Source organism: Erinaceus europaeus, chromosome 19 (genome assembly GCF_950295315.1).
Source record: "Erinaceus europaeus chromosome 19, mEriEur2.1, whole genome shotgun sequence".
In the NCBI taxonomy this organism is placed as follows: domain Eukaryota; kingdom Metazoa; phylum Chordata; class Mammalia; order Eulipotyphla; family Erinaceidae; genus Erinaceus; species Erinaceus europaeus.
In genome coordinates this window covers 20,894,122-20,920,341 of record NC_080180.1, presented here as the reverse complement: position 1 = coordinate 20,920,341, position 26,220 = coordinate 20,894,122, and the positions used below count along the sequence as shown (strand labels likewise).

The 26,220-nt window shown below is 41.4% G+C and overlaps 1 protein-coding gene across 14 annotated transcripts in view; it reads right to left on the bottom strand.

Moving 5' to 3' along the window:
- Positions 1 to 18,987, bottom strand: part of PPP1R12B (protein phosphatase 1 regulatory subunit 12B) — a 235,403-nt gene extending 216,416 nt beyond the window's left edge. For 12 of the 14 annotated variants that reach the window (XM_060178571.1, XM_060178570.1, XM_060178572.1 and 9 more), the window contains exon 1: positions 18,544 to 18,971. In XM_060178571.1, the coding sequence (XP_060034554.1) occupies positions 18,544 to 18,834 (291 nt within the window). In that variant the 5' untranslated portion in view covers positions 18,835 to 18,971. Of the gene's footprint in view, positions 1 to 18,543 lie in introns of all 14 variants that reach the window. The other 2 variants (XM_060178566.1, XM_060178576.1) reach the window with 1 other exon arrangement.
- Positions 18,988 to 26,220: the final 7,233 nt, after the last annotated feature.

Here is a 26,220-nt window from a genome sequence, read left to right as displayed (position 1 = left end):
TCTGTCTCTATCTCCACTCTCAATTTCTCTTTGTCCTATCCAATAAAAAGGGGGGGAAATGAAAAAACGGTCACTGTAGTTGTGGATTTATAGTGCAGGCATGGAGCCCCAATGATAACCCTGGTGGCAAAATAAAAAAAAAAAAAAATCTTTTAAAAATGAATTTATATGGGTTCTGAGCAGTGGTGCATCTGGTTGACTGTACACGTGGCCATAAACAAGGACCCTGCTTTGAGCTCCAAATCCCCACCTACAGGGGGAAAGCTTTGTGAGTGGTGAAGCAGGGCTGCAGGTATCTTTCTTTGTCTCTCTCCTTCTCTATCTCCTTCCCTTTTGATCTCTGGCTGTCTCTATTCATTAATAAAGATAATAAAAATTTAAAAAAGGAATTCACATGCACATCAACAAGATAAATACCATCAGCATAATGATGCACTAGGCTACCAGATGCTGGTGTGGAGCTAAAGTCCAATCATCTCCATCATGTGGAAATGAATGAACTAGGGTTGTCTGCATCATCACAGTTGACCTTAAGGAAACATTAAATTCTACAAAGCATATTGCAGAAGGATGTATAGATGATGTCATTACTGAGCTGTAAACCAATATTGGAAATTGTTTAGGGGTACATTCATATGAAGTGAAAACATAAGGACATGTTAAATGTTACTAATAGTTTATTTTTATTGAAGTGTAACTGGCATACAACATCATATTAAGTTTCAGGCATACAAATTCATGATATGACATTTGTATTCAATGCTAACTAACTATTCCCAATAAGCCTATTCTCAGTGATTTTTTTTTTTCAAATTGGCAATGCTATGACATTGACTGTGGACCTCTAAACAGGCTGTACATATCTTTCCTGACTTATTTTAGAAGTGGAAATTTGTACATTTTGGTCCCTTCTACTCATTTCACCCATTCCAAGAGGCCCCCTCCCTTCAGATGTATTTTCTGTATCTAAGAGTCTTGTTTTGTTTATTCTATGTCTTTCTCTAACTCACTTCACTTAACATAATATCGTCATGGTCCATTCATGTCACAAATGGCAAAATTTCACCTGTTTTCTTTGACTGCATAGTGCTCCACTGCGTGTGTGTGCGTGTGTATACCTCATAACTTCTTCAATCATCTATCAATGGACACTAAGGTTGTTTCCATGCTTTGTCTACTACAAACAATGCCACAGTAAAGAGGGCTGCATTATCTTCCCAAATCAGTTTTCCTTTTTCTTCAAATACCCAGATGTGGATATGCTGAATCATATGGTAGCTCCATTTTTAATTTTTTGAGGAAGTTCCTCACTATTTTCGGTAGTGACTATCCCAATTTTCATTCTCACCAACAATACACAAATGCTCCCTTTTCTCTGCATCCTTGCCAACACTTTCTATTTTTGTTTTTATTTTGTTCTGAGGACAGTCATTCTAGCATGTGTGAGGTGATATCTAATTATGGCTCTGGATTTCAGTTCACTCCTTCTTAATGCTATTAAACATCTTTTCAAGGGCCTGTTGGCCATCTGTATGTCCGCTCTGGGAAAATGTCTACTCATATACTCTGCCAACTTTTTAATTAAACTGTTTGTAATTGTGTTATGAGTTCTTTACCTATTGTGAATATTAACTCTATTGCATATAATACAACCTGGTAGGTGACCTCTCCATTTTGTTGGTGTTTTTTTCTCTACTGTGCAGAACCTTTTAAGTTTGATGCAGTCTCATCATTTTTGTGTGTGTATTTAATTTAATTTATTTATTTATTTATTTATTTATTTATTTTCTTTTACCAGAGCACTGCTCAGCTCTGGCTTATGGTCATGCTGGGGATTGAACCCTGGACGACCTCTGGCATGAAAGGCTTTATTCATAACCATTAAGCTATCTCCAGCTTCCCCCTTCCCTATTGGTTTATTTTAGCTTTTGTTTCCTTTGACTTTGGGAATCAGATAACAAAACAAATCATTAAGAATGATGTCAAAAACCTTCCCTATGTTATCTCCTAGGACTTTCATCATTTCAGGTCTTACAATCAAATCTTTGATCCATTTTAGGTTAATTTTTGTATTTGGCATAAGATAGTGAAGGCCAGTTTCATTCTTTTTCAGGGGATCGTTCACTTCTCCCACCTCACTTATTGAAGAGACTGTCCTTTGTCCATGCTATATCCCTGCCTCTTTTGTCACACACTGAGCATTCAAGTGGGAGTTTCCTTTCGGGTTCTCATTCTTTTACACTGCTCTATGTCTCTATTTCTATGCCAACGCTATACTGTTTACGTTGCAATGCCTCTGTAGTATAGCTTGAAACCAGGAAGCATAATGCTTCCAACTTTGCTCTTCTTTCCCAAGAATGCTTTGATAATAGCCTGTGTCTTAAGCCAAGTAGTGGCTACACAGGTATCTGTAACATTTGAAAGAGTTTATTAGAAATAAAGAGTTAGTACTGGGAGGTGGTTCAGCTGGTAGACAGCATGTCTTACTATGCCTCAAAGCTAGAGTCCACCTCTGGCACCACATGGGAGCTCCACAGACAACATGGGGCTTCTTCCTCTCCCTCCACCCAACTGAAAAAGGCAGCCTGAAATAATGAAACTCCAGAAACAAGAAAAGGGGGGAGAGAGAGAACAGAGAGAAGGAGGGAGGGAGGGAGGGGAAAGAGGGAAAGAAAGAACAGTTGCCAGGAAGGTAACACAGCTGTAGAGCACAAGACTTAAAAGCATAAGGACCCAGGTTCAATTCCTGGCTCTGCACAGGCTTGAATGATGTCCAGTTCACTCTTTTAATAAAATGAACTTTAAAAAGGACAAAATTTAATTAGGCTCTGAAAGCTAAAAATAGGCTTCGGGCCTCTACTATGAAAGAAGGTGTAAAAGGGTTTGAACATGCACTCTCTAGAATGGACAGAAACAAATAGAATGCTCATCATGTTCATAGGAATTGTTTCAGCGACCCAGGAGCTGACACACTAGATAAGACACTAGACTCTCAAACCTGAGGTCCTGAGTTCCATCCCTGGCTTCGTATGTTTCAGAGAGATGCTCTGGTTTTCTCTCACTCTCCTCCTTCCCTCTTTCTCATAAATAAATAATTTTAAAAAATCATTTGAAACATTTTTCTGCTTTATTCACAGGTCACGTCAAGACTATTTGACAAATGTGTCCACTAGGCCAATAGCAGCCATAGGCTGAAAACAGCCTGTAATGAAACCATCAATAATGTGCCTCAAGAGTCTCCCACCTCCCACAGCATGACTTGCTGAAAAAGGCTTGATAACCTGGGAGGTTTGACTTTACTACAAACCCTGAAGGTTTTCTTAATTTCAGTCATTTGGTAGTTGATCAGAATCTGTAGTAATTAAATGTTATGCCCTTGTGAGTTCCTCATTGACCCAATAATTTATAAAATAGTGCTTAATACCCAAAATTAGCTCTATGTACCTAATCACTAATGATTTTTAATTTAATGCCATCAGGGTCACAAGATGCTGTCTGTTTTACTTCAATGTAATTGTATTAAGACTGGTTTTGGGTGCCGGGCAGTGATGCAGCAGGTTAAGCACACATGGCACAAAGCGCAAGGACCTGCATTAAAAATCCCGGTTCAAGCCCCTGGCTCCCCACCTGCAGGGGTGTCGCTTCACAGGCGGTAAAGCAGGTGTGCAAGTGTGTATCTTTCTCTCCCCCTCTCTGTCTTCCCCTCCTCTTTCCATTTCTCTCTGTCCTATCCAACAACAAACGACATCAACAATAACAATAATAACCACAACAAAGCTACAACAAGGGCAACAAAAGGGGGGGAAATGGCCTCCAGGAGCAGTGGATTCATGGTGCAGGCACTGAGCCCCAGCAATAACCCTGGAGGCAAAAAACTAAATTAAATAAATAAAGAAAAGAAAAAAAAAAGAAATGAACCTACCCTACCACCTAGCAATTCCTCTCCTGGGATTTACCCAAAGGAAACAGAAACATCTATCAGAAGAGATCTGTGTATACCTATGTTCATAAAGCACAAATGTATCATATGCAAACATCTTCTATTCATTGGATAGCTGTCTATTTTTTCTATCAATATTTTCTTTTGTTGTATATAATCTTTTTAATTTGTTACAATTATTTATTTTTGCTTTCATTTCCTTTACAGATAAAGTTAAGTCCCTGGGAATTTCTAACACTATCATAGAACTTATCATCTATGTTTTATATAATTTTATGGTTTTAGATCTTACATCCATGTCATTAATCCATTTATCTTTGTGCATGGAGACAAAATATGACCCAGTTTCATTCCTTCATACTTGGCTGTCCAATTTTCCCAGCACTTGTTGTGGCACAAAGCACAAGGACTGGTGTAAGGATCCCGGTTCAAGCCCCCGGCTCCCCACCTGCAGGGGAGTCGCTTCACAGGCAGTGAAGCAGGTCTGCAGGTGTCTTTCTTTCTCTCCCCCTCTCTGTCTTCCCTCCCCTCTCGATTTCTTTCTGTCCTATCCTACAACAACAACATCATTGGCAACAATAACAAGAACAACAATAATAAAGGCAACAAAATAGGGGAAAACTGACCTCCAGGAGCAGTGGATTTGTAGTGCTGGCACCAAGGCCCAGCAATAACCCTGGAGGCAAAAGAATGAAAAAGAAAAAAAAGGTCAACAAGTGCTGGGAAAATTGGACAGCCAAGTATGAAGGAATGAAACTTCCTTCCTTTCTTTCTCTCTCTTTCCTTTCTTCCTTCCTTCTTTCCTTCCTTTCAGAAATAAATTCACTTACTTTCTTTTAAAATTTTTTTTTGTGGGAGCCAGGTGGTGGTGCAGCAGGTTAAGTGCACATGGCGCGAAGAGCAAGGACCCGTGGAAGGATCCCCACCTGCAGGGGGGTCGCTTCACAAGCCGTGCCTATCTTTCTCTCCCCCTCTCTGTCTTCCCCTCCTCTCTCCATTTCTCTCTGTCCTAGCTAACAACGACACCAATAACAACAACTATAATAACAACAACGATAAACAACAAGGGCAACAAAAGGGGAAAAAATAAAAACTTTTTTAAGGGAGTCGGGCGGTAGCTCAGCAGATTAAGCGCAAAGCGCAAGGACCAGCATAAGGATCCCAGTTCCAGCCCCCCCCCCACCTGCAGGGGAGTCGCTTTACAGGCGGTGAAGCAGGTCTGCAGGTGTCTTTCTCTCCCCATCTGTCTTCCCCTCCTCTCTCAATTTCTCTCTGTCCTATCTAACAATGACGACATCATCAACAACAACAACTACTACAACAACAATTAAAAAAAAAAAGGACAACAAAAGGGAGAATAAATGTAAATTTTTTTTAAGTTTCTTTAAATTTTTTTGTATCTTTATTTATTTATTGTATAAAGACAGCCAGAAATTGAGAGGGGTTGAGGTGATAAGGAGACAGAGAGACATCAGCAGCCCTGCTACACCACTTGGAAAGCTTTCCCCACTGTGAGAAACAGGAGCTCAAACTTGGGTCCATTATAACAAGACTGCTCAACCAGGTGATCCTGTAAGTCTTTTGCCTTGGCAGGGGCCTCCAGAGATGAATATTGCTATTATTGCTCATCCAATGAGCTTACAGGGAGCTGAGGAGCCTGGAAACCCACAGGAGAAAAATCAAAATGTATAATGACTTGGAAACTGAATCTAAAATGAAATTAAAGGGATGAGTGTGTGCTTATTAGCGAATGCTGAGGACAAAGACTTGATCATCAACAAATATACCAAGGCAAATTGTAGATAATGGTCAGTATAATTTCTCCACTTCCACTATGAACAGAATAACAGAAAAAAAAAAAAAAACTCAACACTAAACTAAAGATCAGATTACATCTTCAAAACTATGAATTTCTCAATAACTGGAGATGTCCTGAGAGCAAAAACTATGGCATCTCTGTATTCCGTTTACTGTAAGATCTGGCATCTAAGACTGCTTAATCTAAGAATTACTTAATCAATATCTGATTGAGCTGGGGGAGGTGTAGTGGTTATACAAAAAGATTTCTGAGGGTTTGAGGTGAGGTCCCAGCTTCAATACCCGATGTTACCATAGTCCAGAGCTGAGCAGCACACTTATAAAACAATCAACCCGATCAAGAAGAGTTCATATGAGATTATTTTGATTTTAAAAGATCAACACCACGGAAGTAAGAGCATTGTGGATAGAACAGGAAATTTCTTGAGGGTAGGCTCCAAGGACAAACTCCCCCACCCCCACCCCCAGGTCCTCCTCTGCCATCATGTTCTAAGGCCTGAAACTTCCTCCCCACCCCAGAGTCTTTTACTTTGATGCTGTCTTTTTTTGTTTTGTTTTTGTTTGTTTGTTTGCCACTTTTTTCTTTATTGGGGATTAATGTTTTATAATCAACAGTAAATACAATAGTTTGCACATGCATAACATTTTCCAGTTTTCCACTTAACAGTACAACCTCCACTAGGTCCTCTGCCATCATGTTCCAAGGACAAATTTTATAGTGAGGAGTTGGAACAAATTGGCTGTCCCAGAAGAAGAGACTTTCTAAGGTATTCATTCTAAGTGTGTCAGTTAGGGGTAGTCAACTATGGGTAAACGGTAAGCTTAACTTTAAAAATGGAAGTGACCTTTGGAATGTGCTCATGGAGAGTGGATGGCTGGGTTGTACTGTGCTCTTGGGGCTGGAGAGGGAGCTGCCCTCTCTAATTAGATGTGAATTTTAGTTGGGTGCCTAGTTTCATGAACTGTTTTATTTATATGGCCCATTCTGGAGCAGCAAGTTGGCTGTTTTCCCTGCATTTCAACAACATTTTGGCCATGTTTTCTGAGTTAATTTTAAGTTGGTTGATCTAACTTTGAGACATGACTCTAAAGTGCTAAGGCAGACTTAAGGTTGGGTCCACTGGGCATAGTCCCAAAGCTGCATAACCAGGTGTTTTGTATTGATCTTCCTCTTCATGCTTAGATGTTTCCCTTTGACAGTAAATAGCATGAAAAATGAGGTCAACAGAATGGCTCACCCCATTAAAAATCACTGGGGTAAAGGAAAATGATTTCAAAGAATGATCAAGCTGTATTCCATCTGTTGAGAATCACTTACAGCAGAAGGGCCCATCCAGCTATGCCATTAGCCATTCCAGACTAGCATCAGAATTTAATGGTTCACACTTTTGAGTGTTTGGTAGACATTTAAAGAAGGCAATGTATTTACAATTGCTATCAGTTTTGAGGGGACAGCAGAAACTGCTGGGCCAGCAAGATAGCTCATTTGAAGAGTGTGCTTGCTTTGTCACGTGTAAAATCTAGATTCAGTGGGAGTCAGGCGGTAGCGCAGCAGGTTAAGAGCAGGGAGTGCAAAGCGCAAGGACCGGGCGTAAGGATCCCGGTTTGAGCCCCCAGCTCCCCACCTGCAGGGGAGTCACTTCACAAGTGGTGAAGCAGGTCTATAGGTGTCTGTCTTTCTCTCCCCCTCTCCGTCTTCCCCTCCTCTCTCCATTTCTCTCTGTCCTATCCAACAACGATGACATCAATAACAACAATAATAACTACAACAACAACAACAACAAAAAAAATATATATATATATAAATCCAGATTCAAGTTGGTCCCCTGTGAATGAATCTTCAGTTCTATGCTGTCTATTGCTGTCTCTCTATCTCTGTCTTTCTATAGGAAAATTTCAGCCTGGAGCAGTGATGCCCCAATGACAACAAAAGAGGTGGAACAATGGATAAAGCACTGAACTCTGAAGCATGAGGTCCTGAGTTCAATCCCTGGCATCAAATGTGCCAAAGTGATGCTCTACTTCTCTTTCTTTATCTCATAGATACATAAATAAATCTCTTTTTAAAAAGAAAGTAGAGATTATATAGACATCCTGCACTATAACCAAACTATGACCTGGTTATCAAGGCTTAGATTTATTATAAAGAAAGAAGTATAACACGCTAAATTGCAGCTTTCTATTTCTAGTTACTGCCTGTGTTACTGCTTTTTCAAAAAGTTACCACCTACATTTTTTTTAACTAGAACACTGTTCAGCTCTGGCTTATGGTGGCTAGGGGACTGAACCTGGGACTTTGGAGTTTCAGGCATGAGAGTCTCTTTGCATAACCATTATGCTATCTACCCCTCATATTGTCTCTCTTAGTTGCAGAGTAGTATTATAGTAGTTTATATCCCATAACTTCTTTTTTCTCTGTTTTTTATTTGTGATTATTAGTCGACTACAATATTGTAATATTACAGTGCATATTCCATATCTGGACATGCACAGTGAAGTTCTGTGTCCCCACCCTCCTACCTCCCAAAGATGACCATCATAGTTTTCACAAGTCTTAAAAACAATTTGCTTCCTTTTGGTTTTTTTTGTTTGTTTGTTTGTTTTTGTTCTGCAAGTTAATATGTATCAGTTCCCTAGATTTCACATATAAGTGGAACCATCTGGTAGTTGTCTTTAGTCTCTATACTTATTTCACTAAGCACAATCATCTCTAGTTCCATCAGTTTTGTCCCAAAGAACATACTAATGTTGTTTTTTATTATAGCGTTGTATTCTATGAAGTATATTTCCCATAACTTCTTTAGTCAGTCCTCTGTTGATGGGCACTTAGGCTGCTTCCAGTCTTTGGCTATTGTGAATAATGCAGCTATGAACATAGGGGTGCATATGTCCCTTCAAATTAGTGCTTTTTTTGTTTTGTCCTATTTTTGACAAATGCCAAACAGTGGTATTGCTGAATCATATGATATTCTGTTTTATTTAAGGACTCTCCACACAATCTTCCAAAGAAGCTGTACCCATTTGCAGTCCTACTACCAGTATAGCAGAGTCCCCTTTTTCTCTATAACCTCACCAACACCTGTCATTTCCTGTCGTATTGTTGTTGTAGGCCATTTTCACAGGTGTGGAGCTTTGGTGTAGTTTTGATTTGCATTTATCTAATGATAAGTGAAGTGGATCATTTCTTCATGTATCTGTGGGTCATGTGTAGTACCTCTTCTTCATAAAGCTGTCTATTCAGTCCTTCGGCCCACAATTTTATTAGGTTTTTCTTTTTTCTTTTGTTGAGCAGTACCAGTTTTTGTTCCCTAAAGTTGAGGTCTTTTTTTTTCTAATTTATTCATTTTATTTTCTCTTTTTGTTGCCCTTGTTGTTTTATTGTTGTACTTATTATTGTCGTTGTTATTGATATCTTTGTTGTTGGATACGACAGAGAGAAATGGAGAGAGGAGGGGGATACAGAGAATGGGAGAGAAAGATAGACACCTGAAGACCTGCTTCACCGCCTTTCAAGCAATTTCCCTGCAGGTGGGGAGCCAGGGGCTTGAACTGGGATCCTTATGCCGGTCCTTGTGCTTTGCGCCGCCTACGCTTAACCACTGTGCTACCGCCCAACTCCCAAAGTTGAGGTCTTTTTTAAAAAATATATTACTTATTTACTTATTTTGGATAGAGACAGAGAGAAATTGAAAGGGAGAAAGAGAGACAACCACATCACTGCTTCACGGCTTGTGAAACTTCTGTCCTACAGGTAGGAACCAGAAGATTAAACCCAGATCCTTAAACACCTGCGATGTATGTTCTCAGCCAGGGCGCCATCACCTGACCCCTTAGAGCAGTTCTTTAGATGTTCGGTATCAGTCGCATGTAGGGTGTGTGATGTACAAGTACCATCTCCCATTCACTGGGTTACCTGGTTATCCTTGTGTAGTTCGCTTTCAATGTGCAGCTTTCTAGTTTTATGTAGTCCCATTTATTTACTCTTTTTTTCTATTTCACATGCCCATTGGTATATCCCCTCTAATCTTACAATCTTGTAATCCATTATTAAGTCACTAACAAAAATTCAATCAAATTAAAGAGTTATTTTATTTACTTCATGAGAAATAGGCAGAGAGAGGTGCCAGGACAGCCCTCTAGCATATGCGGCGCCAGAGATCGAACTCAGGACTTGACGATTGTGAATCCAGAGCTTTCCTATTGGCCTGGATCACTTAATAGTCAATTTTTTTTTCTCTCCAGGGTTATTACTGGGTCTCGGTACCTGCACTATGAATCCACTGCTCCTGGAGGCTATTTTTTTTCCCTTTTGTTGCCCTAGTTGTTTATCATTGTCATTGTTGTTGGATAGGACAGAGAGAAATGGGGAGAAGAGGGGAAGACAGAGAAGGGGAGAGAAAGATACACACCTGAAGACCTGCTTCACCACCTGTGAAGAGACTTCCCTGCAGGTGGGGAGCCGGGGGCTCGAACCAGGATCCTTATGCCAGTCCTTGCGCTTTGGACCACATAGTCTTAACCCACTGCACTACCGCCCAGCCCCCATCAATTTTTTAATTATACTTCAAAAGTAATTCCCCTTTCTCATCCAGAGGAAGAGAGAGAACAGAAAGAATGCATCAACAAAAGAAAAAGCTTCAATTAACAAGCCAAATGCCAGGTCAGGATCTTTAACCTTGATTTATTATTGGGGTGTTGGAAAAGTCATGACACATTTTGCATAGAAAAATACATCATGAACCTTCCAACAATCCAATATTATGAACCACCAAAGGGGTCTTATTAAAGATCCCAAAGTTGCTTCTTTTACTATCTGGGGCAAGGGGAGGTTATTTTCAAATATAAGTATAGCTCAAAACAGTTAAAAAAAAAAAAAGAAAGAAAGAAAGGGAACAGTACTCTACCCGACTACCATGAGCCAATATACACAGCATCTCTCTGAAGCCATTTTCTTTATTTTTAAAAATATTGTTTATTTACCTATTTATTTATTATTGAATAGAGACGGAGAGAAATTGAGAGAGAAGGGAGAGAAGGAGAGGGGTAGAGATAGAGAGACACCTGCAACCCTGCTCCACCACTTGTAAAGTTTTCCCCCTTATCTCTGCAGGTGGGGACCAGGGGCTTGAACCTGCATCCTTGAGCACTGTAATGTGTGCAGTTAACAGGCTGTGCCACTGCCTGGCTTCCTGAAGCCATTTTCTATTACAAATGGCAGTAAGAATCAGCTACTTTAGAGAGAACACTTAAATGTCATTGTTTCTAAATTATATTTATCAACTGTTCAGTAACAAGAAGTATAGAGTCAAGAGAGAGATGACATGCAATAATTGAATGTGAAAGAATAAAAGGAAGAAAGTGTTTCTTTTTTTATTTTTTAGTTATTTATTTCTTTTTTATTTATAAAGTGGAAAAATTGACAAAACCATAGGATAAAGAGGGGTACATTTCCACACAATTCCCACCACCAGAACTCTGTATCCCATCCCCTCTCTTGACAGCTTTCCTATTCTTTATCCTTCTGGGAGTAGGGACCCAGGGTCATTATGGGATGCAGAAAGTGGGAAGTCTGGCTTCTGTAATTGCTTCCCCACATGGGCGTTGACGGGTCGATCCACACTCCCAGCCTCTCTCTCTCTTTCCCTAGTGGGGCAGGACTCTGGGGAGGCAGGGCTCCAGGACACATTGGTGGGGTCATCTGCCCAGGGATGTCAGGTTGGCATCTTGGTATCATCTGGAACCTGGTGGCATATGACTCAGAAATTTCTCTCCTGGGAATTTATCCAAAGGAAACACCTATATATCAGAAGAGATCAATGTATAGCTATGTCCATAGCAGTACAATTTGTATACAAAGTGACTATTTCTAAAACTGTGAGAACTATAGTGGTTATCTCTGAGAAGTGGGTGGGTGGGGATACTGAACTTTGGCGGTAGATGTAGTGCAGAACCATACACTGTAATCTTACAATCTTGTAATCCACTAGTAATCACAAATTTAAAAATCAAATTAAAAAAGTAGAGTGTCTACTGGCAGACCAGGACTCCCCTCACTACTGACTTCTAGTACTAATGTCGGGAAAACAGGCAGAATCAGAACTGAGAAACAATCTAAACTAGTTAATCAACCCTTTAGTAATAGGAAAACAACCTTTCTATCTCTAGTGTAAGGATTTTAATATCCTAAAGTATTATTAACTCATAAATATTGAAACCACTCCAACTAGCCAGGATCCAGATTTTTAGGAGTCCGAATTTACAATTTTAACCATACTGATGGTAGGTCTTTTTTTTTTTTTCCTTCCAAACATCAACAGAAAGACTAACTTAAATTGAGAAGGAAAAAAAAAAAAGCTTCAAAAACTCCATGAAGTCCTTCAAAAATCTCTCTATTGGAATAGCTCTTTCAAAGCATATAAATAAACAAATATATGTTTTGTTTTTCCAGGCCTTCTCTTCAATTTCCCTTTTCACTATTCATCTTTCTGTTGAAGTTCCCCAGTGTTACTATGCTTCTCAGCTTTGTATTAGCTTTCTATTGTTGCTGTAAATCACCACAAACATAATGACTTAAAACTAAATATTTATTATCAAGTCTGGAAATCAGAAGTCTAAAGTCAGTTTCATTGAGCTAAAATCACGTTGTTGGTAGAGCTGGCTCCCTCTGGAGACCTGGGGGGGGGGGGGGGAGAATCCAGGCCCTTGCCTTTTTCAGCTTCTAGGAGTTGCCCACATTCCTTGGCTTATGGCCCCTTCCTCTAATCACTCCGATCTCTTGCTTCTGTCATTATATCTACTACTAACTGTAATGATACTTGAAGTTACTACACTGGACTCACTTGGGTAATCAGAAGGTGCCTCCCATCTCAAGTTCCCAAGTTAATCACATCTGCAAAGTCCCCTCCAACATGGGCGGTGGAGATAGCATAACAATTATGCAAAGGACTTTCTCGATTCCTGTCTCTATCAAATAAATATACTTTTTAAAATACTTGAACCTCTTTTTTTGATTACCTTTATTTATTTGTTGGATAAAGACAGCCAGACATCTAGAGAGAAGGGGGAGAGAGAGAGGGAGAGACAGACACACACCTGCAGCCCTGCTTCACCGCTCATGAAGCTTTCCCCCCTAGGGGGCTAAGCCCAGGTCCTTGAACATTGTATTATGTGTGCTCAACCAGGTGTGCCACCACCCACCCCCTAGTAAATAATAATAATAATAACTATGATGATTATTATTTTTTTTTCCTCCAGGGATATTGTTGGGGCTTGGTGCCTGCACTATGAATCCACGATTCCTGGAGGCTATTTTTTTCCTTTTTGTTGCCCTTGTTGTTTATCGTTGTTGTTGTTGTTGTTACTGTTGTCATTGTTGTTGGATAGGAAAGTGAGAAATCGAGAGAGGACGAGAAGGCAGAAAGGGGAGAAAAAGATAGACATCTGCAGACCTGCTTCACCGCCTGTGAAGTGACCCCCCTGCATAGGAGAGCCGGGCACTCAAACTGGGACCCTGACAGCCAGTCATTGCACTATTCTAGATCGACAATAATGAGGAAGACAACAGAGTTTTCATAATAAACCCCACCTCTCCCTGGGTAGTCATACTAAGCAGAAGTCATCAATATAAAGGGGCTGGGTGGCAGCTCTCCTGGTAGAGTGCATACACTGCCATGTATGAGGATCTAGGTTCAAGCTCCTGGTCCCCACCTTCAGGAGGAAGCCTCATGAGCGGTGGGGCAGTGCTGCAAATGTCTCTCTCTATCTCTCTCTTTGCCTCTAGGGTTATCGCTGGGGTTCGAGGCCATTTCTTCCCCTTTTTTCAATTGTATAAGACAGAGAGAAATTGAGAGGGGAGGGAAGGGGAAGATAACGAGGACAAGAGGAAGACACCTGCAGACCTCGTGAAGACACCTGCAGACCTCGGAAACCGGGGCTCAAATTGGGATCCTTGCGCAGGTCTTTCCACTTGTTTAACCCGGTGCAGCACCACACAGCCCCCCCCCCCCATATCTCTGTTTCTCATATCTATGAAAGAATGGAGGGGAGGAGAAAGAGAGAGAGGGAGGGAAGGAGGGAGAAAGGAAGGTAGGAAGAAAGGGAGGGAAATAAGTTCTGGGAACAGTGGAGATGTATAGACACTGAGCCCCAGTGATAATCCCAGTGGGGGAAAGAAAAATAAATAAGGTAAAGCAAAAGTAACTTCACAGGTGGGGCCATAAGACTAAGTAATGAAACTGGAATAAAAGAAAAAGGGTCAAAGTGCAGGGCCTTCCTTCCTTCCTTCCTTTCTCTTACTAAACAATTTGGCATAAAACAAACATTTTTATTCTTATTTTCTAATTTTTATTTACTTATTTATTATTGGATAGAAACAGAAAAATCAAGAACAAAGGGAGAGAGACAGAGAGATACCTGTAATCCTATTTCACCATTCATGAAGCTTTCCCCCTGCAGGTGGGGACCAGGGGTTTGAAGTTTGGTCTTCGTGCACTGTAACGTGTGCATTTAACCAGATGCACCACCGCCTGGCCCCCAAGATTTTTTACATTGAGTTGAACATGCTCTCTTAGCCTTCTGTCTCTGAACAGATATTGATCTGTCTTTCCTCCTTCCCTCACATGTCCCTACAGAAAACAGATCATCTTAATCTTGTTAACTATAGGATCAGGTTTGAAGCAGCACTAGAATGAGAGGATACTAAGGATCCCAGTCTGGGAGAAATAAGAGGGGCTGGAGAGACAGCATATGGTAATTCAAATTACTTTCAAGCTTGAGGCTTGAGCTCCCAAGGTTCAATCCTCAGAACCACCATAAGCCAAGGTTGAGTAGCACTCTGGTAAGAAACAAAAACAAAGCCCAAGAAAACTTCTGAGTCAAACAGTATAGAATAATTCTAGTCTAGAAGTTCCCCCCAACCCCAGTGAAAACTGATCAGACTGGGTTAGAGCTAAGATCTATGTGAGCTTATACAACTTTCTCCCATCACACCCTGTCAGATACAGAAGCCAACATATGTTGAAGGAAGCAGCCATTCATAAAAGAAAAAACCACAACAACAACAGAAAATCTCCCTGCTGAAAGTAAGCTCTTGTCTCTTGATAGGTTCAGTTGTAAGAGCCTGTATTTAGACCTAGTGTATCGAAGATGATGATGCAAGAATAGCAAGTTAGGTGCTAATAGTCAACCTTACAAAATTAGTAAAATAGATCCAATTAAAAGGAATGTTAAGAAATGTTATCTAGACTCATCATGCGCCCTCGATGACTATAACGTGTACACATAAGTGAAATGGGAGTGTCACGCGCTCTCGGGCACCAGAGCCACAGCTTGTTCATTGGTGAGGCTGGGATCAAAGGGTATGCATATCAAATCTTAATTTATGGACCCACATTTCAGTCATCTGTCTCAGTCTCCAAGACTCTCCTGAGAGTCAGACTAGCCTTTGAGACAGTTCTTATCCCAATCTATTTCTAGTATTACTAAGCGCCCCCCTGTATGTAGCACGTTATCTTTGACTCAAGCACCTCGTGGTCGAAGCAAAGGCTGCCAAAAAAGAAAGGTCTCTAAGTCCAAAGTGACATCAAGGCACCACAGCTGAAGTGAAACTCACTAACTGGGACTCTGTGGAAAGAAAAGAAAAGCCACCTCCCTGGAGCATCTGGGAGTGTCTTCCAAAATGCCAAGAGGACATGAGCAAGAGAGAGGAAAGAGACATTGCCCTGAAACTCCACAGGGCGCTTGTATAGCAGACAGACGCCTTAACTAAATAATCCAGATGGTGAGAAGAGTTTCACAAAAGGCAGGTCAGTCAAGAAAGGCTGCTGAAGACTGGTGTCACGCGGTGAAAGTAGTCTTTCCTGCACCCTCAGAGTTCTTCAGATCATTGAGAAACACTGTTGACTCTGCCCAAGCTGATTTGTGAAAGAGCTCCTGAGCCAAGAAAGACCTCTTGTCTAGATTCAAACAAAGAGGTGGCTTCTCAACAGAAGGGTGATTTAACCTCAAATCTTAGGGCAGCCTAATCTTTACTGAATTTGTCTAGTATTGAATATACCTTTTCAATTCAACTCATTACCAATTCTGTAAATAGGAAGGAAAGCACACATTGCACCTATAGGTTTGTTGTTGTTGTTTTAGTTCTATAGTAATTCTATAGTAGTTTTAGTCATTTCCTTCTTCAAGAGATAATTGTGAAGAATCTATTAATCTAGGGAAGCTGCACATTACTATTTCACTTGGTGGTAAAGAGGGAAGAAAAGACGCCAAGGAAGTCAGTCTCAGGAGAAGAGATCAGAAAAGCGATTGGCTTATGTATGGAAAGGAAATCTACCATGAGTAACCTCAAAAGAGGTGGTTTTTTGTTTGTTTGTTAGTTTTTCACATCTCCAGAGCTCTGGTCCACTAGGGAAAGAGGCTGGGGGTATGGATCGACCTGTCAATGCCCATGCTTAGCAGAGAAGCAATTACAGAAGCCAGAACTCCTACCTTCTCCACCCCAAAACAACCTTGATCCATAATCCCAGCTGGGGAGAAGTGATAGGATGAAGATAAGAGGGCCCTGAACTCCAGCTCCGTCAGCACCCAGAGAGAGAGAAAGAAAAGCAGAGGGACATATGGAGGTAGTAATGTTGTTATGAGTGGCTTGGAGGGTAAGAGAGGGTTGAACCAGGGAAAAAAGGGGGCAACTATGTATAAATGTGGACAGATAATTATAGAGAAGATGGTTGGCCCATGTCTACAACCTTAGGGGAACTGTGGTGGATTGCAGTGGGGATACTGAAGTTTCAGAACTCTGGTGGTGGGAGTGGTGTGGATTCAAACCCCTGTCAACATGTAATTCTGTAATATAAAAATAAATAAATATTTTTTAAATGTCTATGGTAAGGATCAGACTCAGTTAGCAGAGCCCCTTTAAAAGAAATAGGATTACTACGTTATAGGAAAATTGTTTCAATAAGATATTGATTCAAAAAAAAATGCAAGAGTAAGAAAACTGGATTCTATTTCTCTATCCTCTATAAGCCATAAAAGTTGTGTTTTTTTTTCCACAATCCAAATCTTCATCTCCTTCCCATGACAAATACATTTGAAAAACAAGAATTCACCTTTGTGAGTTAGGAAGATAACTCACCAGGTACACCTTGCCATGCAGCCCAGGCTGGAAGGCCAGCACCACATGGGAAGTACTGAGGGAAGCTCCAGTGCTCTGGTGTCTCCACCTCTTCCTGTCTCTCTAGCTGAGTGAGATAGCAGCCCAGAGAAGTGAAAGCATGCACAATTTCAAGCACAGTTTCCAACTCTGAAAAGAAAACAAGTAAAAAGAATTCACCTTCTCACTGAGTTCATTCATAAATTTAAGTTTAAAACAATGAATGTGGTCCTCCCTAGTTCCCAGCTTGTTTATTTATATTCAACATCTGGTTGCATGGGATGCAAAGCTTTGCAATTTAAATTTGAAAAATTCAGGCCTAACGTCTCTTCCTTCAAGTCTAGCACGAGCAATGATTGTCTGAATTTCAGATTCCCTGTGTGTAAAGATGGGAAAACAACACAGCCTACTACACCCACTTCAAAGGGTCACTGCTGAGATTCCCAAGAGGAAAGACATATAAAAATGATGCTTTAACAGTAAAGCCCTATGCACACGTTGATTACTAGCTTAGGCGTTCTATTAAGGAGAAAAATGAATACAAACAGGGTGGCAAGAAGAGAAGTTTCTTGCCTCTGAGAGAAAAGAGTTGTGGTCATGGTGAGGAGGAATGCTATGCTACTGGCTAATACATTCAGGGAAAAGCTTGACATAAAATTGAACTGTTACTTAGAAGTAGATTCCCATGCCAACACGTTCGCTTTGCACATACGGCAGAAGGGGGAAAATAAGAAAGATTAAGAGTGGGTGTCCAGTTCTCTGCTTACTAAAATAGCTGATGAAGTTCCATTTGGGGAAGGAGGGTGGAGTTAGCTATGACAGTCAGTACATACAGAATATTGTTGCATAAGGTGAGAGAAGTAGATGTGTTATGTGCCAAGCACAGAACTACCAGGTTCTCCACAGCCCACATACTACAGCTACACGGAAGGCCTGTGGTTTCCTTTAGGAAAAAGAAACAAAATAAAGGTAGCCTGTAAATAGCAAACAAGCATTAATAACTCACTCAGTAGACTGGTACTCCACAGGGAGTCTTTAAGGAGAAAGCAAGACACCCAAATGGCAGGCCAGGGGGTATTCTAGCAGATACACCCTGTAGGACACACACAGTTTTTGAATCCTTAGCAAATCAGCAAACCAAGAGGTGTGGTTTTAGAAGATCTGTCTGCCTTAACTCATTACAGGAATTCACTCTTTTAGTGAGTGAATTTTACGGTTTTCTATAGCAGGACTCCACAAACAGAAAACTAATGAAATGGCACCAGACAAATGACATTGCCTATGCTTGAGTGACATGATGTCCAGACATACCAATCAGATAGAAGTGAAGAAGACTATGGGGATAACACCAGGGGCCAAGTCACCGGTAACCATGACAACTCAAGTAGGTGGAGGGAAATACAAACACTGACTGGGCAGCAGGGTGACACAATTCTTCCAGGTAGAAACACTGGAGCTGGAAAAAGGACTTTATTAGTGGGAGGAAGCTGGCCGAGAATGAAACGGACCAGCCCAAAGGGACAAGTGTCCATGCAGGCTGGCTTGGAAGTGGCACCAATACGCTCCAGGGGCCGCTCGCGGGAGCCAAGGGCTGGTAGACAGGAGGCTGGACACACAAGATCGAGAAGCAGCTTACCTGGTGCAGGGCTGTCAAGCCGTCCACGTTGACCGTGTTGATGTCGGCGCCTCTTGTCAGAAGCTTCTTCACCTCGTCCGTGTCCCCACTGGAGCAGGCGGCCAGGAAGACCGCGCCGTCCTCGAAGCGGACCCTAGGGCTCCCCCGGCGGCTCTGCGCCTGCCGCCCCGCGCCGCGCCTCTCGGAGGGCTCCTGTTCTGTCAGCGAGCCCCGCCAGCGCCGGAGCTGCTCTGCCCGCCGCATTCGCGCCGACTCCGCCCGCTTCCCGCCCAGATGCTCCAGCTCTGCCATGGCTCTGGACTCGGCAGCCGCTGCTGAAATCACCACCAACAGATCGCTGCTGCAGCGGCTGCTGCCTGGGTTGCTGCTGCCACCGCGGTCAGAGCGCTTCAGCCAGGAGCAGAAGGCGGAGACCCCCGCACCGCCATCTTTACTCCTCCCACCGCCCGCACCGCCTGCACGCCCATCCGGCTTCAGCACGCAGGCGCTGCCCGCGCCTCAGGGCATCACGGGACTTGTAGTGAGCAGCCTCCCCTCAGGGCATGCCACGGCCTTAAGGGAACTACAAATGCCTGAATGCATCGGAGAAGAAGCCAAGACAGGCTGCTCCCGGCTTTGCCGCAGGACCCAACTGGGTCACCTTTGCCCTATAACTGGAACAGTTTCCAGGGCTGGCAGAAGCCGCTTAACGCACGTTGGGAGTCGTAGTTTATTCTTGTTGTGATACAGCCTAATCTTGGCTCCATAATATCCACAGACTTCTGAAGCGGAAAAGTAATAGCAATCACTATTTCTCTATTATCCCTATTTTCTACTAGGGGATGCAAGACATGAAGTCCCTGAAAGCCTAAAATTCATGTCCTAGTGTCACATCTGGAATGCATTAACATCACGCAGTATTTTTTTTTTTAATATTTAATGCTTTATTTTATTTGAAAAAGGTACTTTCAAAATGTCAAGCGTGACCTTTCATCTATGCACACAAAGCAAACCGTATACAACGTGTGATGACATCAGTGGTGGAAAAGGCGAAGGTTGGTGTGAGCAAGGATTATTCCCAGTTCATCACAGGCCTCAATCACAACTTTGTCAGCAGCTGAGCCAGAAGGGGCAGCAATGTATGCGCAGTATTTTTATATGTATTATTCATAGTAAATTTGTGTGGGAAGAAATATGCACATACTATTCATAAGTCTTTCAATATGACACTTATTCTAGACTCTGAAAATGTCTTAGAAAGCATGTAGCCAGGTATAGTCTAGTCGGAAAGTGTAAGCTTTGGGGGTCAGGCAGTAGCGCAGCGGGTTAAGCACACATGGCGCAAAGCACAAGGACCAGAGTGAGGATCTCGGTTCGAGCCCCGGGCTCTCCACCTGCATAGGGGTTGCCTCACAAGCAGTGAAGCAGGTCTGCAAGTGTCTTTCTCTCCCCCTCTCTGTCTTCCCCCTCCTCTCTCCATTTTTCTCCGTCCTATCCAACAACAATGACAACAATAAGAATAATAACCACAACAACGATAAAAAGGGGGGGGGCAACAGAAAAGGGGGAAAAAATAGTCTCCAGGAGCAGTGGATTCGTGGTGCAGGCACCGAGCTCCAGCAACAACCCTGGAGGGAAAAAAAAAAGAAAGAAAATATACTGTAGCTCAGCGGGTTAAACACAGGTGGTACAAAGCACAAGGACCAGCATAAGGATCCCGGTTCGAGCCCCCGTCTCCCCACCTGCAGGAGAATCCCTTCACAACGGTGAAGCAGGTCTGCAGGTGTCTATCTTTCTCTCCCCCTCTCTGTCTCCCCCTCCTCTCTCCATTTCTCTCTGTCCTATCCAACAGCAACGACATCAATAACTACAACAATAAAACAACAAGGGCAACAAAAGGGAAGAAATAAATATATTTTTTAATTTTTTTTAAAGTTTAAAAAAGAAAGAAAATATAAAATATAAAGTATAAAAAAGAAAGAAAATAGAAGCTTCAAGTTCAAATTGAGTTCATGTCCTAAACAAGGCACCTGACTTCTGAGTCTGTTTCCTTATGTGTAAAATGGGAATGACATCTTACAAAACAGTCGTGTGGGTTAGATAACACATACAAGGATGCCCACTATTATCCCTGGCGTAGATGAGTTCACAGTAATACTGACTCCTGGGGGCCAGGCGGTTGCACACCTGGTTAAGCGCATACATTACAGTGTGCAAAGACCCAGGTTCAAGCCCCTGGTCCCCACCTGGAGGGGAAAACTTCACAAATGGTGCTGGAGGTCTCTCTGGCACTTTCTCCCTCTTTATCTCCCCCTCCCCTCTCGATTTCTCTGTCTCTACCCAATAATAAATAAATAAAGAGAAAAAATCCTATTGAAAAGTAAAATAAATACTTCTTTCTTCTTCCTCCTCTATATTTTTCACACTTAGATGAAATACTTGATATCTTAAATACATGGAGCCAGGTGGTGGCTCACTCAGTTGAGTGCACATGTTACAATGCATAAGAGGTTTAAGGTTGAAGCCCCTAGTTCCCACTTGCTTTACAAGTGGTGAGGCGGTACTGTAGGTGTCTCTCTATCTCTCTCCCTACTCCCCCCTCCCTCTCAATTTCTGGCTATCTCTATCCAAACAATGAATAAAGATTTTAAAAAATTAAAATATCTTAAATACTTAGATGACAATATAATGTCTTTTATTATTTTACACAGAGCTACAGAAAGGTACTTTGGAGCATACTGAGCTCCTAAGGGAGCAAATGAGGCATTTTCATGCAATACAAACAAAACTGTATTATTTCGCTGTAAGCTGGACCACAAAATCTGTGCCATAGACTTAGTCTCACACACACATACACACACACACAGAGAGAGAGAGAGAGAGAGAGAGAGAGAGTGCTTCACCCTGTATAAAATATAATGTGGTACTCATAGTTAAAGAGAACAAATGTAATTGTTAGCTTCTTCAAATGTTTTCGTATTCTTGAAATATTTCATCAAGATTACTGCAAAACTAATAACGGCATTGTAACAGGAAACTGTCTTATATCATGTGTACATTCAACTGCCTAAATTTCCTCTTAGATGAACTGAGAATCAAATGGAAAGTGGCACATATATGAAAAATATTATGACCAATATTGACAGTATATTTTAGTAGGGTATTTTTTTTAAAGATTTTATTTATTTATGAGAAATTATAGGAGGAGAGAGAAAGAACCAGACATCACTCTGGCACATGTGCTGCCAGGGATCGAACTCGGGACCTCCTGTTTAAGAGTTCAAAGCTCTATCACTGCACCACCTCCTGGACCACTTTAGTAGGGTATTCTTAAATATCTGAGAATCACTTAGTCTTACAGAATCTTTGTGAACTGTGACTACAATTGTGAATATAATCAAGGCAGAAAGAAAAAAAAAGTAGAAATGACCACCAGAAGCAGTGGGTTTGTTGTGCAGGCACCAAGCCCCAGAAATAACCCTGGTGGCAAAACAAAACAAGGTATAACAGTATAGTCTACATAGTGTTGGCTTCTTTGCTATGTGTTTTAATTTACAATTAAAAAAAAAAAACACTTGTCAACAAGGGATTCAACCTCTTGCTGATAATTAAGACTACCCACAAGCTCTTAAGTCTAGAACTTTCCCAGTGGATAAAAGAAATACAGATATTAAATTAGACAGGAAAAGAACAACCAGCTAGAAGCCTAACCTTCTTCAAGAAACCATTATTAGCTAAACTCAGCAAATCTGGTGAAGAAACAAAAAAGTGAGAGAGGCCAATTCTGGCATAACACAGTAGCTGGAGTCTCAGGAAGCACATCTCTGACAGCAATCCATGTACACCATTTTAATATGATGTTCCTGGTACACAGTTATACCCCACCCCTTAATAGATGTATAATTGGACCTTGCATTTTATTGATATGCTGGTTTCTAAGAATTTCTGAATCAAGGCAACATTTCCAGCAATCAATGTTACGTTTCTTTTAGCTATATTCTTTTGATTGTCAGAGTCAGGAAATGAAGAGTTAATCTGGCTCCAGTTGTAGAAATCAGATGAATTTGGCTATATCCAAGTTAAATTGTTTTCTTCCCAAGTTTAAACTTAGATCAACAGGAAGAATCCAATCTCAAATACTAGGGAGTCTAAAAAGTACTTCCTTAGGTGTAAGGATCCCGGTTCGAGCCCCTGGTTCCCCACCTGCAGGGGAGTCGCTTTACAGGCGATGAAGCAGGTCTGCAGGTGTCTCTCTTTCTCTCCCCCTCTCTGTCTTCCCCTCCTCCCTCCATTTCTCTCTGTCCTATCCAACAACGACGACATCAATAAAACAACAAGGACAACAAAAGGGAGTAAATAAATATTTAAAAAAAATTTAAGTACTTCCTTATAGTATTATTTGAAGATTTATTTCATGAATGGGGGGGGACAGGCACAAGTCAGAGAAACACTCTGGCATATGTGGTGCCCTAAAATGAACTCAGGACTTCATGCTTCCAAATCCAAAACCCTAGCACTGTGCCACATCCCAGGCCACAATATTTACTTTATTTGCTTTCCCCCGTCTACTTGAGGTTGTAAGATGGCTCTTTGGAAATTTTATGATACTAAGAGACTTGGGAGGGAGAGGTAAGATAGGTCACTTTTATTGTGGCTTGATTTGTCACGAGGACAAGTCAGGTTCAAGCCTGGCCCCTATCACACTGAAAGAAATTTCAATGCTACGGGATCTTTCTGCCTTGGGGCGGAGGTAGGCGGGACGGGGAGAGCCTTTAGCAGTGAAGCCCCAATGACAAAAACAAAATAAAATGAAACAAACTTTTACCTTCTGCAACCCTCAATGACCCTGGGTCCATGCTCCCAGAGGGCTAGAGAATGGGAAAGCTATCATGGGAGGGGGTGGGTTATGGAGATTGGGTGGTGGGAATTGTGTGGAGTTGTACCCCTCCTACCTTATGTTTTTGTTCATTAATCCTTTCTTAAATAAAAAATTAAAAAATAAATAAATAAAAAATAAAAAAATAAAACAAACTTTTAAAACAAACAAAAACTAGTGCTAGGGAGAGAGCCTGGGACCTCTCACGTATATGCAGGTCCTGTGTACTATCATTGCTGCATTATCTCTCTGGCCTCTTGGAGATGTTAAGGCAAAATACGTGTAACTAAGTTCCCTCCAGTGATTTAAGTGCATGTCTGTCTGGAAGGAAAAGAATGTATATTCCAGTTGTGTGATTATGAGAAGCAGCAATAATTACTATAAGCTAATTAAATTTCACGGTTCAGTCAACCTTGAGAGTTTGTTTGGAGGTTCTAGCAGGGAGCGCAGCTACTGGTATACCAAGCAAAGACTTAGTTGTCTCTATTCCAGGAGGGTCATCCTCGTCAACTGAGCACACAGCTTTGCAAGAGACAGACATGGAATGGTGAGGGAGGAAGGGGACAACCCGCCTAGACAGCCAGATAAGGCAAAACAGGCTCAGTCGAGAAAGTGATAACACACACACACACACACACACACACACACACACACACACACACACCACAAAATAGAATTATTTTATGTATAACGACTTGAAATGTTTTCCAAAATTAAAATCATGCATTTTTTTCTCCTGAACCAATTTCCCCTACCCAGGCTCTCTTCTACAGTCAGCTCATGACACAAACATGAAAGCTTAGATTTCCAAAGTAAACATGCTGAGGAAAATGGTTGCATGCAAATGAGTAAATTCTGAAAATCCTGTGTATAAATAAAATACATTTTTACAATTTTAAATATACCAAGCCATTTATGATGTGTTCTTAGGTAAAGTGAAGTAGCTATCACAGATAATAATTTCCCATGTTAAAACTACAATATTAGAATATTTCTTTTTTTTTTAATTTTTTCTTTTTTTAATTTTATTTATTATTGGATAGAGACAGAGAGAAATTGAGACGGGAGGGAGACAGAGAGAGACAGAGACACTTGTAGCTCTACTTCACCACTTGTGAAGCTTTCCCCCTGCAGGTGGGGACCCGGGGCTTGAACCCAATGCCTTGCACATTGTAGTGTTTGCACTTAACCAGGTGCACCACCGCCTGGCCCCAGAATATTTCATTTTTAAAAACACCTGTGCAGTTTGTGATGATCTTTCGGCCTGGCCTCTATTTCCACCTGTTAACATGTCTCCCTCTGGTGGACAAATGGAAACTGTACATTTATCACATAGGGGACTTTCCTTCTATTCAGTTCCGTTGGTTTGATTGCCAAAACTTTTAGTATTGGTTTGTTTGATCACCAGACATAATACAGTTTCAACTTTTACTTTCTAAAATTTTTTATTATTACCTTTATTTATTGGATAGAAATGGCCATAAATCAAGAGGGAAGGGGTTGGTTGATAGAGAGGGAGAGAGACAGAGAGACACCTTCAGTCTTGCTTCATTCCCCACTTGCAAAGCTTTCCCCCTGCAGGAGGGGACCAGGGTTTGAACCTGGGTCACTGTGCAATGGAACGTGTGCACTCCACCAGGTGCGCCACTACCTGGCCCCTAGTTTGCACTTTTCCTAAGAGCTATTTGAAAGACTAATTTGCCAATCTCCCAATGAAATAAGTAATAAATTTCAGTTCTGACATCAGAACTATAATTGAGAGATAACTAGTTAGGGTAGGGGGGAGAAGATAAGTAAAGACACTGAAGGCATTAAAACAGAAAAAAAGAAATCAGCCTGGGACTGTAATTCAATGGCTGAGCACATTCTTTATCTGTGTGATGTCTGGGATGGATCCTTGACACTTCATAATCAGAAAGTAAAATGAAGCAAAAAAAAAAAATCAGTAGTTGGGAGTCAGGCAGTAGCGCAGCGGGTTTGTGCAGATGGCACAAAGAGCAAGGACCGACTAAGGATCCCGGTTTGAGCCCCCAGTTCCCCACCTGCAGGGGAGTCACTTCACAGGAGGTGAAGCAGGTCTGCAGGTGTCTTTCTCCCCCCTCTCTCTGTCTCCCCCTCCTCTCTTCATTTTTCTCTGTCCTATCCAACAACAACGGCATCAATAACAACAACAATAACTACAACAATAATTTTAAAAAGGGCAACAAAAGGGGAAAAAAATCAGTGGTAAAATAAACAGAAACCCCTGAATTGTGACAGAAAACACTCCACTACAATGAGTAAACACTAACAATAAATTCAAGCCCCTCAACAGCTGCTAGTTCATTCCTACAATTAAAGTGATGATCCCTTGGTTAGAAACGCTGAGAGTTCTAGTGAATGTGTCTCAAGTTTACTGGAGGAATCAGTTACTGCTTAACACAAAATTGGATCAAATTCTGAGACCACTGCAAGATTTCAAACTGGTGTTGGTTTGCAAAGAGGAAAAGACAAGTCATTATGCTTATCTTACCACTATTTCGAAGCCACACACCAAGCCATGAGATGAGGATATTTCCTATGTCCCACCCAAGGCATTCCCAGCGCCTAAAAAGTTCCATTCATATCCACTAGCTTCAAAAGCTGTCTGACAGTCTGAGCTCAAATTCCATGGACATAGTTATGACTGACAGGGATGCAGAGATTACACAGGCTCTTGTGATAAATATCAATAAACATGGGCCCTAAGTAAGATTGGTGGGGTTTACAGTTAATGGTATTTCTATACTTTCCCCATATTTAGTAGCTTCTTTCTGCTCTGATTCAGCTTTCTAGTTCTATCC